The 17,772-nt window shown below is 35.2% G+C and overlaps 1 protein-coding gene across 5 annotated transcripts; it reads right to left on the bottom strand.

Moving 5' to 3' along the window:
* Nucleotides 1-737: 737 nt before the first annotated feature.
* Nucleotides 738-16,221, bottom strand: LOC129262545 (kelch-like protein 24). 5 transcript variants are annotated; one of them, XM_054900672.2, is made up of 3 exons: nucleotides 15,883-16,221; nucleotides 6,998-8,334; nucleotides 738-3,691 (listed from the first exon to the last, which is right to left on the bottom strand). In XM_054900672.2, the coding sequence occupies exons 2-3, from the start codon at nucleotides 8,264-8,266 to the stop codon at nucleotides 3,203-3,205; spliced, it is 1,758 nt and encodes a 585-aa protein (XP_054756647.2). In that variant the 5' UTR covers nucleotides 8,267-8,334; nucleotides 15,883-16,221; the 3' UTR covers nucleotides 738-3,202. The 5 variants fall into 5 exon arrangements, with proteins under 5 accessions (XP_054756647.2, XP_063955721.1, XP_063955719.1 ...); XM_064099651.1 differs by lacking the exon at nucleotides 15,883-16,221 and adding an exon at nucleotides 8,796-9,049; XM_064099649.1 differs by lacking the exon at nucleotides 15,883-16,221 and adding an exon at nucleotides 8,996-9,049.
* Between the last annotated feature and the right edge of the window lie 1,551 nt (nucleotides 16,222-17,772).

Raw genomic sequence — 17,772 nt, 5'->3', positions numbered from 1 at the left:
ATAGCTGTTTTGTGAAAAATATGCGAAACTTTAAAATGTCATAACTTTCTCATTTTACATCCGATTTTGATGAAATTTTCAGCACTATGCTAGTTTTACTTTTCTCTATTTATTCAAGTCAGCATTTTCCTGGGGTGGACTTGGCCTTTAACCGTCCTCACAATGGTATATTTCAGAATCATTAGAAAATAAATGCATTAGGTTAATAGTTGATGTAATGTATATATGGGCCAAACAAGAATGAATGAACAAACAAATACATAAATGAATGAATAAATAAATAAATGAATAAATAGATAAATAAATAAATAAATAACAAAATAAATAAATAATGAATCAAACAATCGTTCACCATTCGATCGATCGATCAATCAATCAATCAAATCAATAAAAAATAGATAAATGAATAAATAAATAAATGAATAAATAAATAAATAAATAAATCAATCAATCAATCAATCAATCAATCAATCAATCAATCAATCAATCAATCAATCAATCAATCAATCAATCAATCAATCAATCAATCAATCACCAATCAATCAATCAATCACCAATCAATCAATCAAACAAACCACAATCACCAATCAATCAATAAATCGACCAACGAACCAAGTAATTGGTTATCAACCATTAAACAATGAAGGAATAATGAAATAATAATTATAATAGAAACTGTTCATAGACGAATAAACATATAGTGTTGAATAAATGAACAAATAAATCAATAAAGCCAATCACATGATAAACACATTTATGCAATTTATTATAATATAAAATCACTTTATTATCAATTTGTTATATTATAAATGATAATCTTTTTATAAAACCTGTATTGCTATAATCTACATCAATACACAAATCGGTAAACATATTAATAGAAAGTTAAGTTTATACACGACTTTGTATTTCGTCCAAAGTTAATATGGTCCAAGGAAATATGGCTTTAATTACCAAAGACCTGAGGAGGCCACGGTCTTAGTCTGATTCATATTGGCCTAAATCCATGATGTCATACACTCTTAAAAATGTTGGGCAACATACTGTCCACACAACAATTGGTTAAAAGTTTATAATGCTGGGTTTTAAACCAAACCAATAATGTGTGCTTTGGGTGAAAACTACACAGTATTGGTTGGAAACTACCCAGAGCTGGATCAATTTTTTAACCAATTGTTGCTATTTATAGCCAATCTGAAACGGGTTTATTCGACCCTGCGATATAATTTTGTATTCAAGGGCGGAAATCTCTCCCTAAAGGTAGGACCAGGCGCTGGAAAATTCGACAAGCAAAAACAAAAAGGTAATCACCCCAAAAGTAAGGTAATTTCGACGAAAGTAGATTTGACAAGCAAAAAAAAAAAAAAGATAATCACCAAATAAAAGGAAGGTCATCTCGTCCTAAATACATGTTTTATTTCGATTTTTAATGATGTATGTCTTTTCATCATGAAAGACCAAACATAGTAGGTGGGACATTTGATATTGTGTCCCCCTACTATTTTGGGTAGGGGGGACGCGTCCCCCTGGATTTCTGCCCATGTTTGTATTACATTCATTGTTAAGTTTATATAATCATTTGATCATGTGATGTTTATTTATTTTTTTTTATTCTATGTATTTGTTTAAATCGTGAATAAAACCATACCAAACCACAGCAGTATGTTGCCCAACTTTTCAAGAGTGTATTCAAGTGGGAGGATGAAACAATAGTTCATTCCACTGAACCATACGTTCGCCGCTTGGATAAACGCCAGCCTAATTCTTAAAAAATATAAAATAATATATATCAATTATTATTTGCGACAATGTAATTACATCGTACCTACAACTACTCATCTGATGTCAGCGGTGTAACCTATGAGAGGGCAAACAGAAAGAGCCACCAATCAATATCATTTAATGAAGTCATCTATTATTTTCATTTTTCAGATAGGCAAAATATAATTTATATGTATTCAAGGAAATTTGATTAGACGTTGACTGAATGAAATTACATTTGAGATATTTTAGTGGAAATTGGAGGCATGCAGTTTCAGCCCTATCCCAACCATCCATCATTACGAAAGTGCATTAATTCAGATTAAATTACCTCTGAAACTACCTGAAATGCAGCACTGAATTTTTAATATTATTTCTACTCCTCGTTTAATGTGTACAATCATTGTTGAGAGCAAAGGTGAATTTGAAAATGAAAACGTAAATACCGTCATTCTAATTACGTCATTGAACTCGCCAATCGAGACTATCGAGGAAATAATGCATGCGCTCTTGCCTGCTTATACAATATTTGTTCTGATAGTTTTGAATACATGATATTTTGTAATTTGCAAAATGACAGAACATGTGAACTTCACATGTGAAGTTATGCGAGAAAACATAACAAAACAAAACAAAAACGGAAGACCTATCACAATCTAATCTGACGCAGTTAAGATAAAACACAAACATTCCTTCTTAGTACTGTAAAAAAATAAATGTACCTAATATTTTTCACTGTCGCTTCTCCACTGAAAATAAATGAATATATATCCCTCAACTCCATCAAACATTGCCGCTTATTTGAGAAACACAATCATTTATATATAAACATGTATATTTTAAAATACTGTCGAAACATCTGTGAGGTTCACCAAAACAACAAGAATGCATGAAAGTAATCATGAAAATAGCGATGATCACTACACACAATTGTAACCACAAGACTGACATTAAAACAACTCGATGTGGTTGTCATATTGACTTGCTTCACATGCCTCATTTATTTTGAGGACGGACTGATGACTAATTCTAATTATTGACGTCATCATTGCCTCTACATGGTGATCAAAATGATTAATTGAAATTTGACAGTAACAAATTTTCAGCTAAAGTGACGTTAATGGCGATGATTATAAACATGATAAATTAATATGTTTACTGCTTTTAATTCTCACATATTTGTATTCTATAGATAGGGTTCAATGGAATTTGAAAATGATTTATGGAACCAATACAGACACGACTGAAAGCGATACATGGCTGTAATTTTTTGATCGACTTCTGCAATAAACTTTCTTTCTCTAAACAATCAGTTATTATAATCTTAAGTATTAGCTTTTGAGTCGCTTTGGGATTTGACTGTGATTGAGTTGTTTCAGAAGGACATCAGATTAACAACGAGCAATAATAACGCCAATAGAAATCGAGCTTCCAGCTACGATCATATTCTCTTAATGACCGTAGCGCAGCCGTGCAACCTGATAGGATAAGGGAGGTTTTGTGACGGTCTCCAACGATTCGTAGTCGGATCGTAGCCCTCAACTTCACTGATCGGCGAATTTGGTTGGTTCTCTCCTCCCATCACATAGATCTTTCCATCGCACACCGTCGCACCGCATAGTGCATGTGTCTCTGCCATGTTCTCAGCCTGGCTCCACGAATCTTCTACGGGGTTGTACCGGTGCACAACAGTCGACACACTCCCGACGATGTAGACGTAGGATTCGAGGACGACTGCCGTAATGCCGGAGAAAGCGTGCGGCATCGGGTTACGAGCCTCCCACGATCGGTGACTGGACGCGTCATCGAGATCGTAGCTGTAAACGAGATCGGTTGCGGTACCGTTTGCAAGGGCGCCTCCAAAGACGTAGAGTTTGTTGCCGAAGATAACGGTGCTTGGTGAGCTGACTGCAATAGGAATGGGCTCAAGCTGTGAGATAGTACCAACAAGAAAATATAAATTTAGTAACAATAATGGAAGTAAGAACAACAACAATATTGAACAAGTCAATATAGTGAGAAAAATTATATTGATAACAGTAATGAAAAATAACAATAATCAAATTTTTAATTTATATATTAAAGAGTAGGAATGCAATGACGAAGCGGGAAAATGCCAGTAGCAGACAAACGTAATGAGGAAAAAATCGAAGTGTAACATCAAGCTATTTCATCAAACTATTGATCTGTATTCAGGAGAATTCTTTTGCAATTTGAAGCCATGGTGATGCAACATGTGGTTTTTTTCATTTCCAATTTCCCATCCCAAAAATTATCAATATGATCTTTTTCACACGATACAACAGTCTGTTTTCAATTGTATACCATATCTTTGAAATTGGGACAATGGATCAACCCTCCGTGTATAATGACACAAAGGTGTTATTCACAGTGTTTATCAATATTTGCTATATAACAAAGTTTCTAATGGCTCCAAAACGCAGTACACTGTCACTGATTTTAATTTTTCATGAGATATGGATAATTAAATTTGAGGAAGCCTATTAAAGTAATAAACAACCCCGCAAGAGGATCGTAAAAAAAGTGAGGCACAACCCTTTGTGATAATAGTCAATGCCAGGGGCGGCAGAACCAACGGGGCAGGGGGCACTTGCCCCCCTTAAAAAATCATCGTAGGAAAAGTGTACTTTCTTCAAAATGAAAGGTGTCCTTTTACAAAATGAAATACTTTTTCAAAAGTAAAACAATATATTTTAGGTTAGAAAATCACATTTTGGGGGGCTCGCGCTTCGCGCTCGAATCAATTATTGTTTAGTAAGGTATCCATCTTGTTCACGGTTACAAGAAAGCTTAGAATGTCAAGTTTTCATGTTGGAATATCTCAAATGTTTGGCTCGCGTTTCGCGCTCGCATCAAATATTGTTTAGTAACCCCCAAAAGGCTTAGAATGGAAAATGTCTTTTTAAAATGAAATGTGACATTTTTCAAAATGAAACACCCTTTTGAAGTAAAATTATAAATTTTAGGTTAGAATAACACAAAATATTTGGCTCACGCTTCACGCTCGCATCAATTATTGTTTAGTAAGGTACTCATCCCGTTCATGGTTACAATAATGCTTAGAATTTTTTAAGTTTTCAGGGTGGAATATCACAGTGTCTTAACTCGCGTCTCGCACTGGCATCAATTATTGTTTTGTAAGGTACTCGTTCTGTTCCTGCATGGTTACAAAACAAATGCTTAGAATGTCAAATTTTTAGGTTGGAATATCACAAATGTACAGCTCGCGCTTCGCGCTCCCGTTAATGAATTACTTAGATGCACATCTTTTTCATGATTACAAACACTACTCGGAATGTTTAATTTTCATGTCTTACGACATGAATTATCCACAAGTTTGAGATTGTGATTTGTACTTGCAACATCTCGCAAGGATGCCCTTTTAACAGAAATTAGCGCCATAATTATTGACCAAACAGCGAGTTTTACAACTTCAGATTTGATTTCCCCCCAAACCGCTCGCTCGCTACGGTCACTAGCGGGTGAACCTAAATATATATCTTATCAATCAGAAATCACTTTAAAATAGCTTTGTTCAACGTAATTACTACAAATCGTATAACTACTTCACGTAGATGATAATGATAATAATGGTGGCTACTAATAGCGCATAGGTCCACCTTTCGGTGCTCATGGCGCTTCGAGAAAAATGAACACAAACAATAATAGAAAATCTCATGGTGAAAATATCCGTTTGCATCAAAATGCCTCACATAGATTGGTATTTTGTTCCCACCAGAAAGGTAGGAAGTGTTGGTAATTTGAAACTGTATTAATCTCTCATTCACTTGTTGTTTTTCGACTTATAGACTGACGCGACCAAGCATAACTACCGCATCGTATATAGGCAATGTGGCGTTCAAATATCAAAGAATTTTCAAAATAAATATCTCTACAAAGTCATGAGTCATATCCAGGATGTTAATGTATAAATGCAAAACAATGACGTTTCCAAGAAAATCGTGCTTTGAAGACTTTATTAAAAACAAAACTTCAAAGTATTTTTTGGCGGAATTTATCAGTATCTATTTAATTTATCCTATCAGATACATTCTGAAATTCATTGAAGCTATTCCAACTTTTTTAGAAATCGTAGGAAGGAAAGGGTGGGCTGTGATAGTGTGGTAAGTTAGTCTAGCTTCGTTCTTATGGTAAAAAATGTCCAAAGTGCAGGGTTGACCGAGAATTTGAAAGGAAATTCAAATAAAATTTGATCGACTGATGTACAAATTTGTTTAATTCTAATAATTGAAATAAAAAGGAACAAAGCAAGGAAATATAATACTAAGAAAAATATATATAACTCGACAAGCTTCACGGTGTGATAGACATAGAAATAGCATCAATCTTTTGTGTGTCTAGGATGAATAACCAACCCATCAAATTTCGTTGAAAAGAAAGAATGAAATTCATTCAACAGTGCCGGACTGGTTGTTTAGTTTGACCATAGATTAAACTATAATATCGAATTTATAAGAATCATAACGCAATGCATCAGTTGAAATGTATTGATTATATAACAAATACAATGAACCGAATTTTAAGAAATATAGTGCATTTATTTCATATTCAAGGCCATATCTGTGACACTGACCCCATCAAAGTTTGGCACCCAATTTTACATTCTAATTATAAACACCATGCATGCATTTAGCTAAATCTATTATCTCGACACTGATTCTGTTATCATGCGCTTCTAAATTAATATCCACTCTGAAGAATCGATAGTCCAAGCTCTAAATAAATTTCTATGAATGTCTGAATAGTTTAAACTTAACTAGTTTACACGAATTGTATACGGTCAAGGCAGATTTTGTTATACCGAGTAAGTCAGGAAAAAATGTAAACCTCGAAAACTGCCAATTTAATTGGAAAAATCATTATGAACACATATGTCTAGAGTATTTTCTTCCAGATAATTCCATATCATTTCCATGTGGTATGTGATATAACGCTTGGGTAATCAGGAGGTATTTTTTCTGAGATGTAAAATTAGATTTGTGCCAAAGTAAGGTATGCCTGCATTTAATGAATCCAGAAAAGTTGCGGTAAAATCTGTGTAAAAAAAAATCCGTTTCAATCAAATTGACATGAAAATTGTTTGATAAACACGTTTAATATCAATTAAAATGTTAATCTATGAGATAAATGGGGATATCGATGCTTATTATTCTTCTTAAAGCCTGTTTAAAAAACTTTCAAACCTCGAGCTTACCTCATGCCACATGTTGTGTTTTGTGTCGAATCTGTCCACCAGTCGAACTCTCTGTACACCGTCGAATCCGCCGACGAAATATAGATTGCCGTCTTCAGAAGACGTACACGCCACCCGATGTCGAACCCGTTCTGGAGGAAGACTAGGAAGATCAACCCATTGGGAGTCTTCCGCCCGATGGACAGTGAACGAACCCCTTGATCCCATCACGAAAACATCATCTATCACCGCAGTGACGCATGATACTGGCTCAGAGTCAAACGGAAGATGGGAAAATGTTGACCAACGGCGGTCGACGGGATCGAAGTATTTCACCTCAGTCAGTTTGATGTTGGCCGGGCCGATGCCTCCGACTACAAGCACCACACGACGTGAACGAGATCGTAATCGAGGTGCATTGTAATTCAAAGCTGCACGATGTCGGGCAGTTACTTCGATGGTCATAGACAGCGATTCCGATTTCGTTAAGAGTGGATGAGAGAGCACCTTATCTACCAAGTACTCTGTGGGCAAGAGGTGTTCACGGACGTGCGATAATAGTTGCTTGAGGTAGTTTAATCGCATCTTTCGGCTGTGGTTGACCCAGGCAATGATCGTCTCGAACACTTCTTCTTCGTCCAAGATCACAAGGTTATCGGTGGATAGGTACTTCTCAATCATCTCGAATGACTGATCAAGAATCTCGGGATACTTCCTGACAGATCTGAAGTTCCGGACGGAAAACTTCCACACCTTCTCAGCGAGTTCGTCACAACTGAACCTTTCTGCCAAGGTATAGATTCCTAGACAGTTGGAAGGATGCAAATGCTTTTCCATGTAGTCCACACATCCTTCCTTGACAGAAGTCATAAGTAACATATCCGCAGCCTCCAATATAAGAGGAACATTCTGTTGGGTGAAAGACAGTTCTGATGTATATGCAAAGTCCAGGATAAGGGCAACACTGTCTGCGCTGATGCCTTTCAAAGACACTGACGATAACTTGCTCTCCTGCATGTTTGAGCAGAACATCCGGTGGAAGTAGGGACTAACTGCAGCCAGGACATTTCGATGACAAGGAAATGTTCTGTTTTCAACCTTAAGAACAATATCGGTCAACTGGTTGTCCTTCCAGAGATCGCACAGTCCCTTCATGAGCAGGTCGGAATGACCAGTTCCACGAAATATTATGACCTCCTCGTCGCTTGTGCCTGGCTCATTGTTGTTGATGCTGATGGTATTCTTCATCTCTGGTTTGGAGTCTAAGATGGGTAGAAGAACTACAGACATGGTAAAGTCTGAAGATATCCTCACTTCCTTGTAAATGTCAAATCTGGAAGCTCATCCGGAGGTTGATCCTGCAAAAGGAATAGTATTTAAGACAAAATAGTCAAATCATGCCAAAAAAATGTAAGAATTCTAAACGATCGCGAAAACAAGTTAAAAATATTTTTTGGTCCTAGGATTGAGAATAAATATGATATATTTGGCAAAATGGAATACCTCTATCATTCAAGCAGTAAATTTGAAATATACCAGAAATATTCAAATCGATCATCTCAGTTATCAGTCTTACATGTACCTTCGGTTCCAACCAAAATGTCATGTTAATTAGCAAATTTTCAACTCGGTATATACGAAATAAGAGTTTTCTGAGTATGAGTTTCAAGTAGATAAGCATTGGTATTTATTTCTGACGAGATTCTTGTTTGTCGAGCTGTTTCTACAAGCACGCATGCGCATAATCAAAACACAATTTTTTATTCGTTAGGATGGGCATCGTTGCATGCATAGTCGGCATTGTTCCGTGGGAGATAACCTGTCATAAATAATGTTTCCTTTTAGCGAGTCTAGCAACTTTATGACGTTTTAAAGGTAACGCCCAATCTCGAATGCAGGGTGTTCAAAGCACGTAGTTCCAACAGATATCTCACACCGGGACGCATTATCATAAACTGAAAAGACGAGGAAATAAACAGGACTGTTTTATAAAATTGAAGGAAAAAAATGGCGACGCACATAATGACTCAGTCAGTCGACATTGATTAAAAGTAGTGTACAATATTCAGTCAGGAGCACTCCCGGTTTTGCGAGAGCGACAGTATCTCGAATATTCAGGGATCGATCGTCGCATGACGTAATCTTTTATGATCTCACCGAATAGCTTTCCTGTACAAAGTGACTGGGGTTTCTGACATACCCTCACATAAAACTTCATATAAAAAAAGCACCACGGTGGCGGATTTTTATTTTCAAATATGTTAAAGAAAATTAAATTTCTCGTCTATATACGAGATAAGAAAATTCGCCACCGTGGTGCTTAGATTCACGTGTGAAAAGGCCCTAAAATCTTTCGAATTTTTAGATTACCTAAATGCGAGAGACCCCCAATTCCGGCTCCCCTGTGATCACGCTTTTGATCCATAGTTGGGTTCATCAAATGCCCTAGATTATCACCGTCCGGTTGATGACTGAGGACAAAGACCCGAAGCAAACAATGAACTACTGAGAATTTAAATACAGATCCCCCAAGATATAAATTTTTGTTTGTTCCCCTTTTATTTCTTACAAGGTGTGGCAATGTAATGAATATCTATACCAACTTCCCGCTCTCCAAAAAAGTTCAAATTTTCTATAATACACTTGATTTTGTGATACCAGGGCAACTAGTTGAGTACAGTAGACAACTATAAGTTATGTTTATAATAAATAAATAGGCCTACCAACTGATGTAAGCATAATCTATAAAATTGAATACCTTCTCTTCGTTGTCATGCAGTGATGAGAAAATCACTAAGGGACTGGGGACTGAGATATGCAGCACCTGAACCAGTTTAACAATGGTCTTTTTCATTATTTTATTTACAGACACGCAATTCGTTCGTATCGATATAAACGTTTCCTGATTTCGATAGGGACAAATCGATTTATTCCTCCAAACGGACAATTTCATTGTTAGCAATCTAGACAGAGCCATTTACCATAAAAAAAGAAACAATAGCGGGGTTAATCATCAGTGGAGAAGTTATAAGGAAGAAGTGTATATCGATATCTAGATTAGATTGGTGGAAACGATGTCATAACTTTGGCTACACCGTATATAAAACATAGATTTAGAATAGATGACTAAGTCATAACAGAAATAGTGTATAATAAATATATTTTCATTATATGTCGATTTCTTCAAAACAAAACTGAAAACTTACCTTTTCCAAGAAAGTTTTCAATTAATTGAGAAACTTATGTTTATCTTGTTAATCGTTGTTTTCTGTTTGCTATATAATATTGCTATGCGTAGTTGGGTATAGAAATTGCACAAAATAAATTAACAATTATCATTGTTCACCTACTATTCTTCAAAACTGCAAACAGTTTTATCAAACACTTCCTTGACCAAAACAAACAGTCAATTTAAAAATGTATTTGATGCATGTGAAAATATTTACGATTATACTCAGGAAATATCACCGAATCGTTTTATGTATATTTACAAGGCTAACCGACCAGTTCACAAAACAAAATACAGTAAAAAAAATCATCAGCTATATACTTTTTGCGGTTAATACCATGACTGACGAGGAATTGTTTTTGTGTTTTCTTTTCGATAAATATACCCTCTCCGATCGTTTTATTTTATAAATTGCACTGATCTCTTCCAGTTCAACTATTATAGTTTTTACCAAGAATTGTATATCAATATATTTTCAACCATCAAAATAACATTGAATATGACGAAAATCAAGTTCTTCATAATAGATGTAATTGATCAGAATAAGAGTGGGCAGTAGTTCGGTTATCGTGGTTTATTGCAAATTGTTACAAAAAGGAAGTCGTGTAAAAATTTGTGGTTATTGCAAAAGGATGAGTAATGCAATAAATAATTTACCTAATAACGAATTAAAGTTGTCTTAACCAAGGTCGCAGTATAATAACGAATTTCTTCACCTCAGATATCACAAAAGTGATAAAATGGTAATGATGACAAAATGTCAAAGGTGGTATAGCAAATGTACCCTCATTTATTTGATTTGGATTTCCTGTTTGCAATGTGTCAATTCTGGAAAAAAATAAATATATTGAGTCATGTTACCCTGACATTATTAATTGAATGCTTGCAATATTGTAATAATTTGGTATAAAAATACAATGGCTTAATGCCCATTTTTAATGCTCGGATGTATCGATATACATTCATAATATATTTATTTCTGTAAAATTATGTAACCCGACTTGACCCTAGTAATGATTGATGATCGGGTCATAGACATTCGCATAAACATATATTTTGTTCATTTCATAAATTTCTTCGTTTTTTCTTCATATAAAAACAATTTTCATTAAAAAAGCTTGTATCTCCCTCGTCCTTCATGTTTAGCAGTGCGTAGCCGATATTTCGAGCTAAACTCTTGTTTTTTTTTATTCAACAAGAGTTACTGCCTGGTGTTGGAAAATAAAATCTTTTGTCCAAATTGCATGTTATGTTAGCGTTCCAGAGTTCACATAAAATTTGCACTCCACTGGGGCGTGTTCACATTGTAACCTTTTCGAAAACTGGAATAAGCAATCAATCTTAGAATGGCCTACATAAAAGAAAAAAATTCTTGAGGAGTGTATATAAAGTGTGCAAGATATTCATTTTTATATAGAAAATTCTGTATTGTCTGAAGTAACAAAAACAATTGAACAATACATACTTTTCACTCCCTTTTACACATGAAAGGTTAAGAATCAAGTAAATGTTTATATAGTCAGGTTTGTGACAACATAAAATAAACCCCTCAAAAAAAGTTTGGAAATCTGAGTTTGACCATTAATTTCTCCCAACTCCCAATCTTACACAATGCATATTTGATATCATTCGAAAGATCATTTAATTCTCCTAATAATGATACCATGCTTGTTATGATCATGCCATCACAAACAGAGCAGGATTCAAAAGTGTGGGATGAGGTCTGAATTGAAAAGATGCAAAACGAGCAGAAATGGTCATGAAGGGTCAATAAAGAACATGATTCTTTTGTCTGTGTCAGTAGAGATGAACGTCTGTTAACAACGTCCATTTCAAATCAAGCCCCTGCTTCTGTAGTGATGGTACTGTGAGATAACATGGTTTGAGTCGTTGTTTGAAATACCCATGCATGTTTGTTTGTTATGTTTTTGCTTGTGCAGAGGTGTGTTTGATTCCATGTTAATGTTGATGTTAAGGTGCATGAAAACAATTAAAAGAAACCGCTGAGAAACTCACTCATCACCACTGAAAAAAGAACAGTGACTTTCAATATTGTGTCACTTTGCAACTTTTGAATTTGACCTTGCCCCACATTTCAAGGCACCGCACCTCCATGTGAACGATAATCATATCTTGTAGGGTATTATTTTAAAGAGAATTAAATGATCCATTCATTGATATTAATTACACATGGATATTTGTTAAAACCGATGAGGAATTATCGATCAAAGTAAAAAAAAAAATGCTGAAAAACTCACTCATCACCACGGAAAAAAAGAACAGTGACTTTCAATATTGTGTCATTTTGCAACTTTTGAATTTTGACCTAGTCCCACATTTCAACGCACTGCACCTCCATGTGGACCATAATCATATCATGTGGGGTATCGTTTTAAAGAAAAATAAATATTATATTCATTGCTATTAATCACACATTGATATTTACTAAAACCGAGGAGGGATTATCGATCAAAGTCGGATTTCCAAATTTTTTTTTGAGGAGATTAGATCAAGAGAGAGAGAGAGAGGGAGGGAGGGAGGGAGGGAGGGAGGGAGGGAGGGAGGGAGGGAGAAGATGAGAGAAGCCTAAAAAGAACATGAGAATGAGACAAACAGGTCCGTGTGGGGTCTTTCATCTTCGTTCTTTTGATGATTCTCTTTGTATCGACTACCTTAAATCTCTCCATTGTCGAAAATGTGACATTGAACAACTTACAGATAAAGAACTATTCTACTACGACAAGCATACTGTCGCCATCATTTGCCATATTTCAATTCATGTCATTTTCCTCTTGAGTAGTTATCATTTATGGTGGTAGTACTTTTCACACGCACGGTGAAAAAAACATGTTAAACTCCCTCATCCCTGGTTCGGATCCTGCATGGCACATTAAGCCTTTTTTGTCACTTTCGAAATACATCGGATAAACCAATTTGCTGATTTAGTGGGGAAAAACAACCAGATGAATTTCGATCCGCTGAGTAAAGTTTTGAGTCCGTCGGTTTTGAGTTTGTTCTGTGATATAGGTCCGAATCAATTCCGAGTAGAGTCTGTCAAGGATCTAATTTGGATTTGAGTCACCTGGCCATATCTGTACAAAGTTATTTTTCTGTGGGGAACAAACTACAGTATTGAAAAATTTTCAAGACAAAACTGTTCAATGATAAATCAAAGCGAATGAGCTGATTACGAATGTTTTTTAGTGGTATTGTACAGTGAAATTGAAGGAACTCGAGTACAAAGTTGCAAAGAATATGGGTAGACTTTTTATGTTTTGTTTTACCTTGACACAAAGGCTCGCACCAGGAGTAGTACATAGCTAAGAAACTGTCAGGGTATTATTCTATTCCCGAGAGGGGGGTGTAAGGGTATACATAAAAAGCCTATCCATCGATTTTGTGAAAGCTACCCCCTGGTAGCAAAAGTTTGCATATAGGCAGAATAGCACTACGACTTTTTCACAAAACATGGATATTGTGCACCCTTGCAACAAGACGGGTCAGCCGAAATAACCCATAATTTCATAGAAATTGAAAACGAATGAAACGGTTGCTCTCTTTTTTATTTCACAAGTAAAACGGATGATGGAGTGCCAAAGGGAGCCCCATTCGGCTCAGTGTTCCGATAACATTTTTGTTGTTTGATTTTTAATACCGTAATTGCAACTACCAAAAAATAGTGTAAATAGATTTAATGCTCATAACTTGCCTATTTAGATATGTCATCAAAATGACGGAGAAGACAATTTGTTTTGTCATTTCCAAGTCGTTGGTAAACCCGTGCCTATATAACCATGATAACTTTTATTTGCAGTTTTATGAAACTCACACTATCGAGGCACCGTGAGAGGGAAGGAGCGGGGTGTGCTTCTGAGGTGTTTAAAGCAAATATGAAGTTGAATTGAACAAAGCAATCAAATAAAGAGATCAACAATGCGATATGGCTCACACTGTTGTAAGGTACAAAAGGACTTCTGACATTATTCATAAAACATGCGGGAATGAAACTTCTGTATACTTAAAAAGTCAATTTCTCAAGGCGTTTAATGCAATATAAATTGTGTAAACCTTGAAGCAAGTATCAAGCCCGTATCCGGGGGGGGGGGGGGGGATCGGTGACTGATGACCATTTTTTTGGCTCGTCAATTTGTTGAGCAAGGAAGAAAAGGAATCGAACCCCATATTATTGAAGCCCCTGCCTACGGGGCTTGAGAAGGATACGAGTATTACTATCATTATACAAAGTATACGGCTCCACATTATAGTTTTTTTTACTGTGAATAAAAGGAAAGCCTAATATTAATAAAGTAGTTTTATTTATTTATCTATTCATTTATTCCGTGTACCAGGGTAGTATCTTCAGTATATAAGACTTCTCTACAAGAGAGTTTTGCACAAGTATATACATGATATATAGGGCCTACAATCATAATACAATATATAGCAGGAAAAACAGTACATAGAAAAAATAACAAAACCAGAGAAAAGTAAAAGCTGTAAATAAACAATATACAAGAAAAAAAGTCATTGACGGAAAGTAGAATTACTTTTAGTTGGCCCTTTTATATCATTAAAAATGATTATACCATTTATTCCACATAATTATCCATGTGATTATAATGGTGATTTTTATGCACGGGACACTGCGTGAAAATGTCCTTAATCCTACCTTCTCTATAATTATATACAATCTTTTATATTTGATCATTGATACCCCCCGCTCTCACCCATACACCCTCTCTTATACTTAAAAAGAGATCCACAATCACGTTTAAAATAGATTATACATCGCCGAATTTGTCCTACGGGCTTACGCAATTACAAGCTCGTTAGCAATAATGGGATCATTATGTTAACGATGTCTTTGGTCTAGTTTAGAATAAAGAGATGTAAGGAAAGAAATGTAAAAAAAAAAAAACAACCCGGGAAGAGATTGAATTCATTTGTGAATCGGAATAACATCACCAGATGTTAAGGGAATCCAATGTGCTCTATACACGTTTTGCTTTCAGTCAGTTGCTACCAATACCAATACCTCATTGGGGCGTGGTCGCAAAAAAAGTACAAGCAATCTAATGAGCTTTAAGTGAATGTGTATAGGGACTGTGTCCATCCCACTCCTCATCGTATATGCTAATTAAAAAAATAGAAGTTGTTTATGAAAGTCACCCTAGCTGGTAAAGAGGTTTAATTTTCAATGCTCAAAATTCTCACTGAACTGATAAAAATTTAAAATAAGAATAATTCATACACAATGAACCAATTTGTCATAACACCCTTATTATGAAAACCGAATCCGAATAAATTCTAGACTTTATATGCCTACCACGAAATCCCATGAAATTACACAAAAAGTTATAACAAAAACGTAGATCTTATCGTTTCGTTGACTGAAAACTAATTTGGACGCGGGAAAAAATCATACATAAAAAACCCAAACCAAATCGTGCTACAAGTTGATAATGATTTTACACATCAATAGAACCAGTAAGACAATGCTTCTAGATTATCCCATGTAACTAATTAGATATCAAAGAGAGATAATCATTAAAGATTACACTTTCTCCTTATGTGATAAGCTAATATTGCCTTCTGAGAAGGGAGGGGGGGGGGTGGCATTGAATAATGAAATTAGTAACATAAATATTTAATCAAGTTAGCTACTAGTAATACTTACTTCACTTAATTCTGTCCTCAGGCCAAAAGCTAATCAGCATTACAAAATATACACTTCTTTGTGTTCTTATATGATCAGAGTGATAGAATAACACGTCTCCCCTATACCACGATTATAAACAGTGTGCCTCCTTGGAGATCTGTATATAATTTTATTGACAAAGAGTACTGACGTATATCTCATATATAGATCCAATCATTGGACTGCGAGGTCGAGAGATTGAATCTCCTTGTTATTTTGAAGAAAAATAACTGGCCAAAGAATTGTGAAGGAAAGTATACATATCCCAAGCGTAAAGTTGTTATTGTATGGGATAGAATCTTAAGAGACATATAGCTCACCCTTCGATGGACTCAGTAGATTTCTTTGAATTATTTACGTTCTATCTCAATGAATCTCAAAATGGTCACCAGACCTAAACGTTTCTATAGTAACCATGACTTACTTTTGAAATTAGATTGCATATCTATTCATGAACAACCGATTGGGCTCTGTATGGTATAGAAATTGTGAGTGCAAACGTACCTCTAGTGTAAAACAGTTTAGTCTGAATTCATTTCATAAATTATGTTTGTGAATCATCGGAGTCTAAATGATGTATGAACATTATTTTGGTTAGTATCAATATTTTTATCCCGGATAGTAAAGTTGTATGGAGATCACAACGTTGATGTAGATGTACCTGTAAATCTTTTTGGGTCACATGCCCGAAAAGGTTTGCGTGCTGTAGTCCTATTGAAAACAAGTTGGTCAGTCGGTATTTTATTTAATAGACACGATATGAAAGTTTATGGGGGGTGAGAGCAAGCATGATACGCGGAAATCGGAGATCGATAGTCGACCGCACCTTGTAAATTCCCAGCTTTATTTTTAGTTTAAAATGGATGAAAACAAGAGTAAAATATAAAATTAGGGTCGGTCCGCACAGTATTTTTTCCCTCAAGAATAAAAAATGAAAACAAATAATAATAGTGGGCGCATTTTACTATAGGGTCGGCTGGATGAAGGTTTTTTGTTTCGGCCATATACGGAAAACAGAAGTCAACGAGCTAATGGAAAGGTGGGTCATATAATTGGGAACGTAAAAGTTCGTGTGTAAGAAAATAGAAAATTCTCTCCATTGTCATGATTGTAGTAAGGGTTTAAGGGCGCCAATATTGAAGGACTTGTCATTTCATTATGATGGTGTGTTTGTTGATTAGGTATATACACTTCACTCGAACGTGCTCTCAGACAATATAGTTGAAGAAAAAAAAGGCAAAGAGAGAGAGGAGCAAATACTGAGTTTTGTTGAAACGTGAAACAATATTCTATTTTGTAAATAGCAGAGTTGAAAAACACTAAATAATCATTATAAACAATAAAAGGTAGGCCTATATAGGCAAATCAAAGGCAAATTGGTGGATAGATAGCAAGACATGCATTGGTTTAACAGTATACACTTGAATTATATACATATCTACTCCGACTCTACATGCATCTCATTTTCGCATTTCCTTTTCTAAACACTTTATTGATATGATTTCGGAATAAGTAAATTATACAGAAACACATATATTTTCTGTATAATCAACAATCAAACAGCTAGTGACCAGAGTCATTATTTTCTCAATTCCAGCAAAATAAGCGACATCCTCGCCAACATACAAACAATCCAACACCTATACTATTCAAAACATAGATACAAAAAAAATCATCAGCTATCCCAAATATTTTTCAATGGATGTTGTATACAGAAATAATAAAAATAAAATCATTATCAAAATATTTATTGCAAAAATCATTCAGTTGAAATGGGGCATGAAACGACTTAAATAAATCACAATCGACACAGACTATCACGTTTTACACCGCTACCAAACTAATCGTAGAAAAGATTTGACAGCCAGC

The sequence above is a fragment of the Lytechinus pictus genome, chromosome 5 (assembly GCF_037042905.1).
Source record: "Lytechinus pictus isolate F3 Inbred chromosome 5, Lp3.0, whole genome shotgun sequence".
In the NCBI taxonomy this organism is placed as follows: domain Eukaryota; kingdom Metazoa; phylum Echinodermata; class Echinoidea; order Temnopleuroida; family Toxopneustidae; genus Lytechinus; species Lytechinus pictus.
The sequence above is the reverse complement of the archived record's forward strand: the minus strand, read 5'-3'. Positions and strand labels throughout refer to the sequence as shown.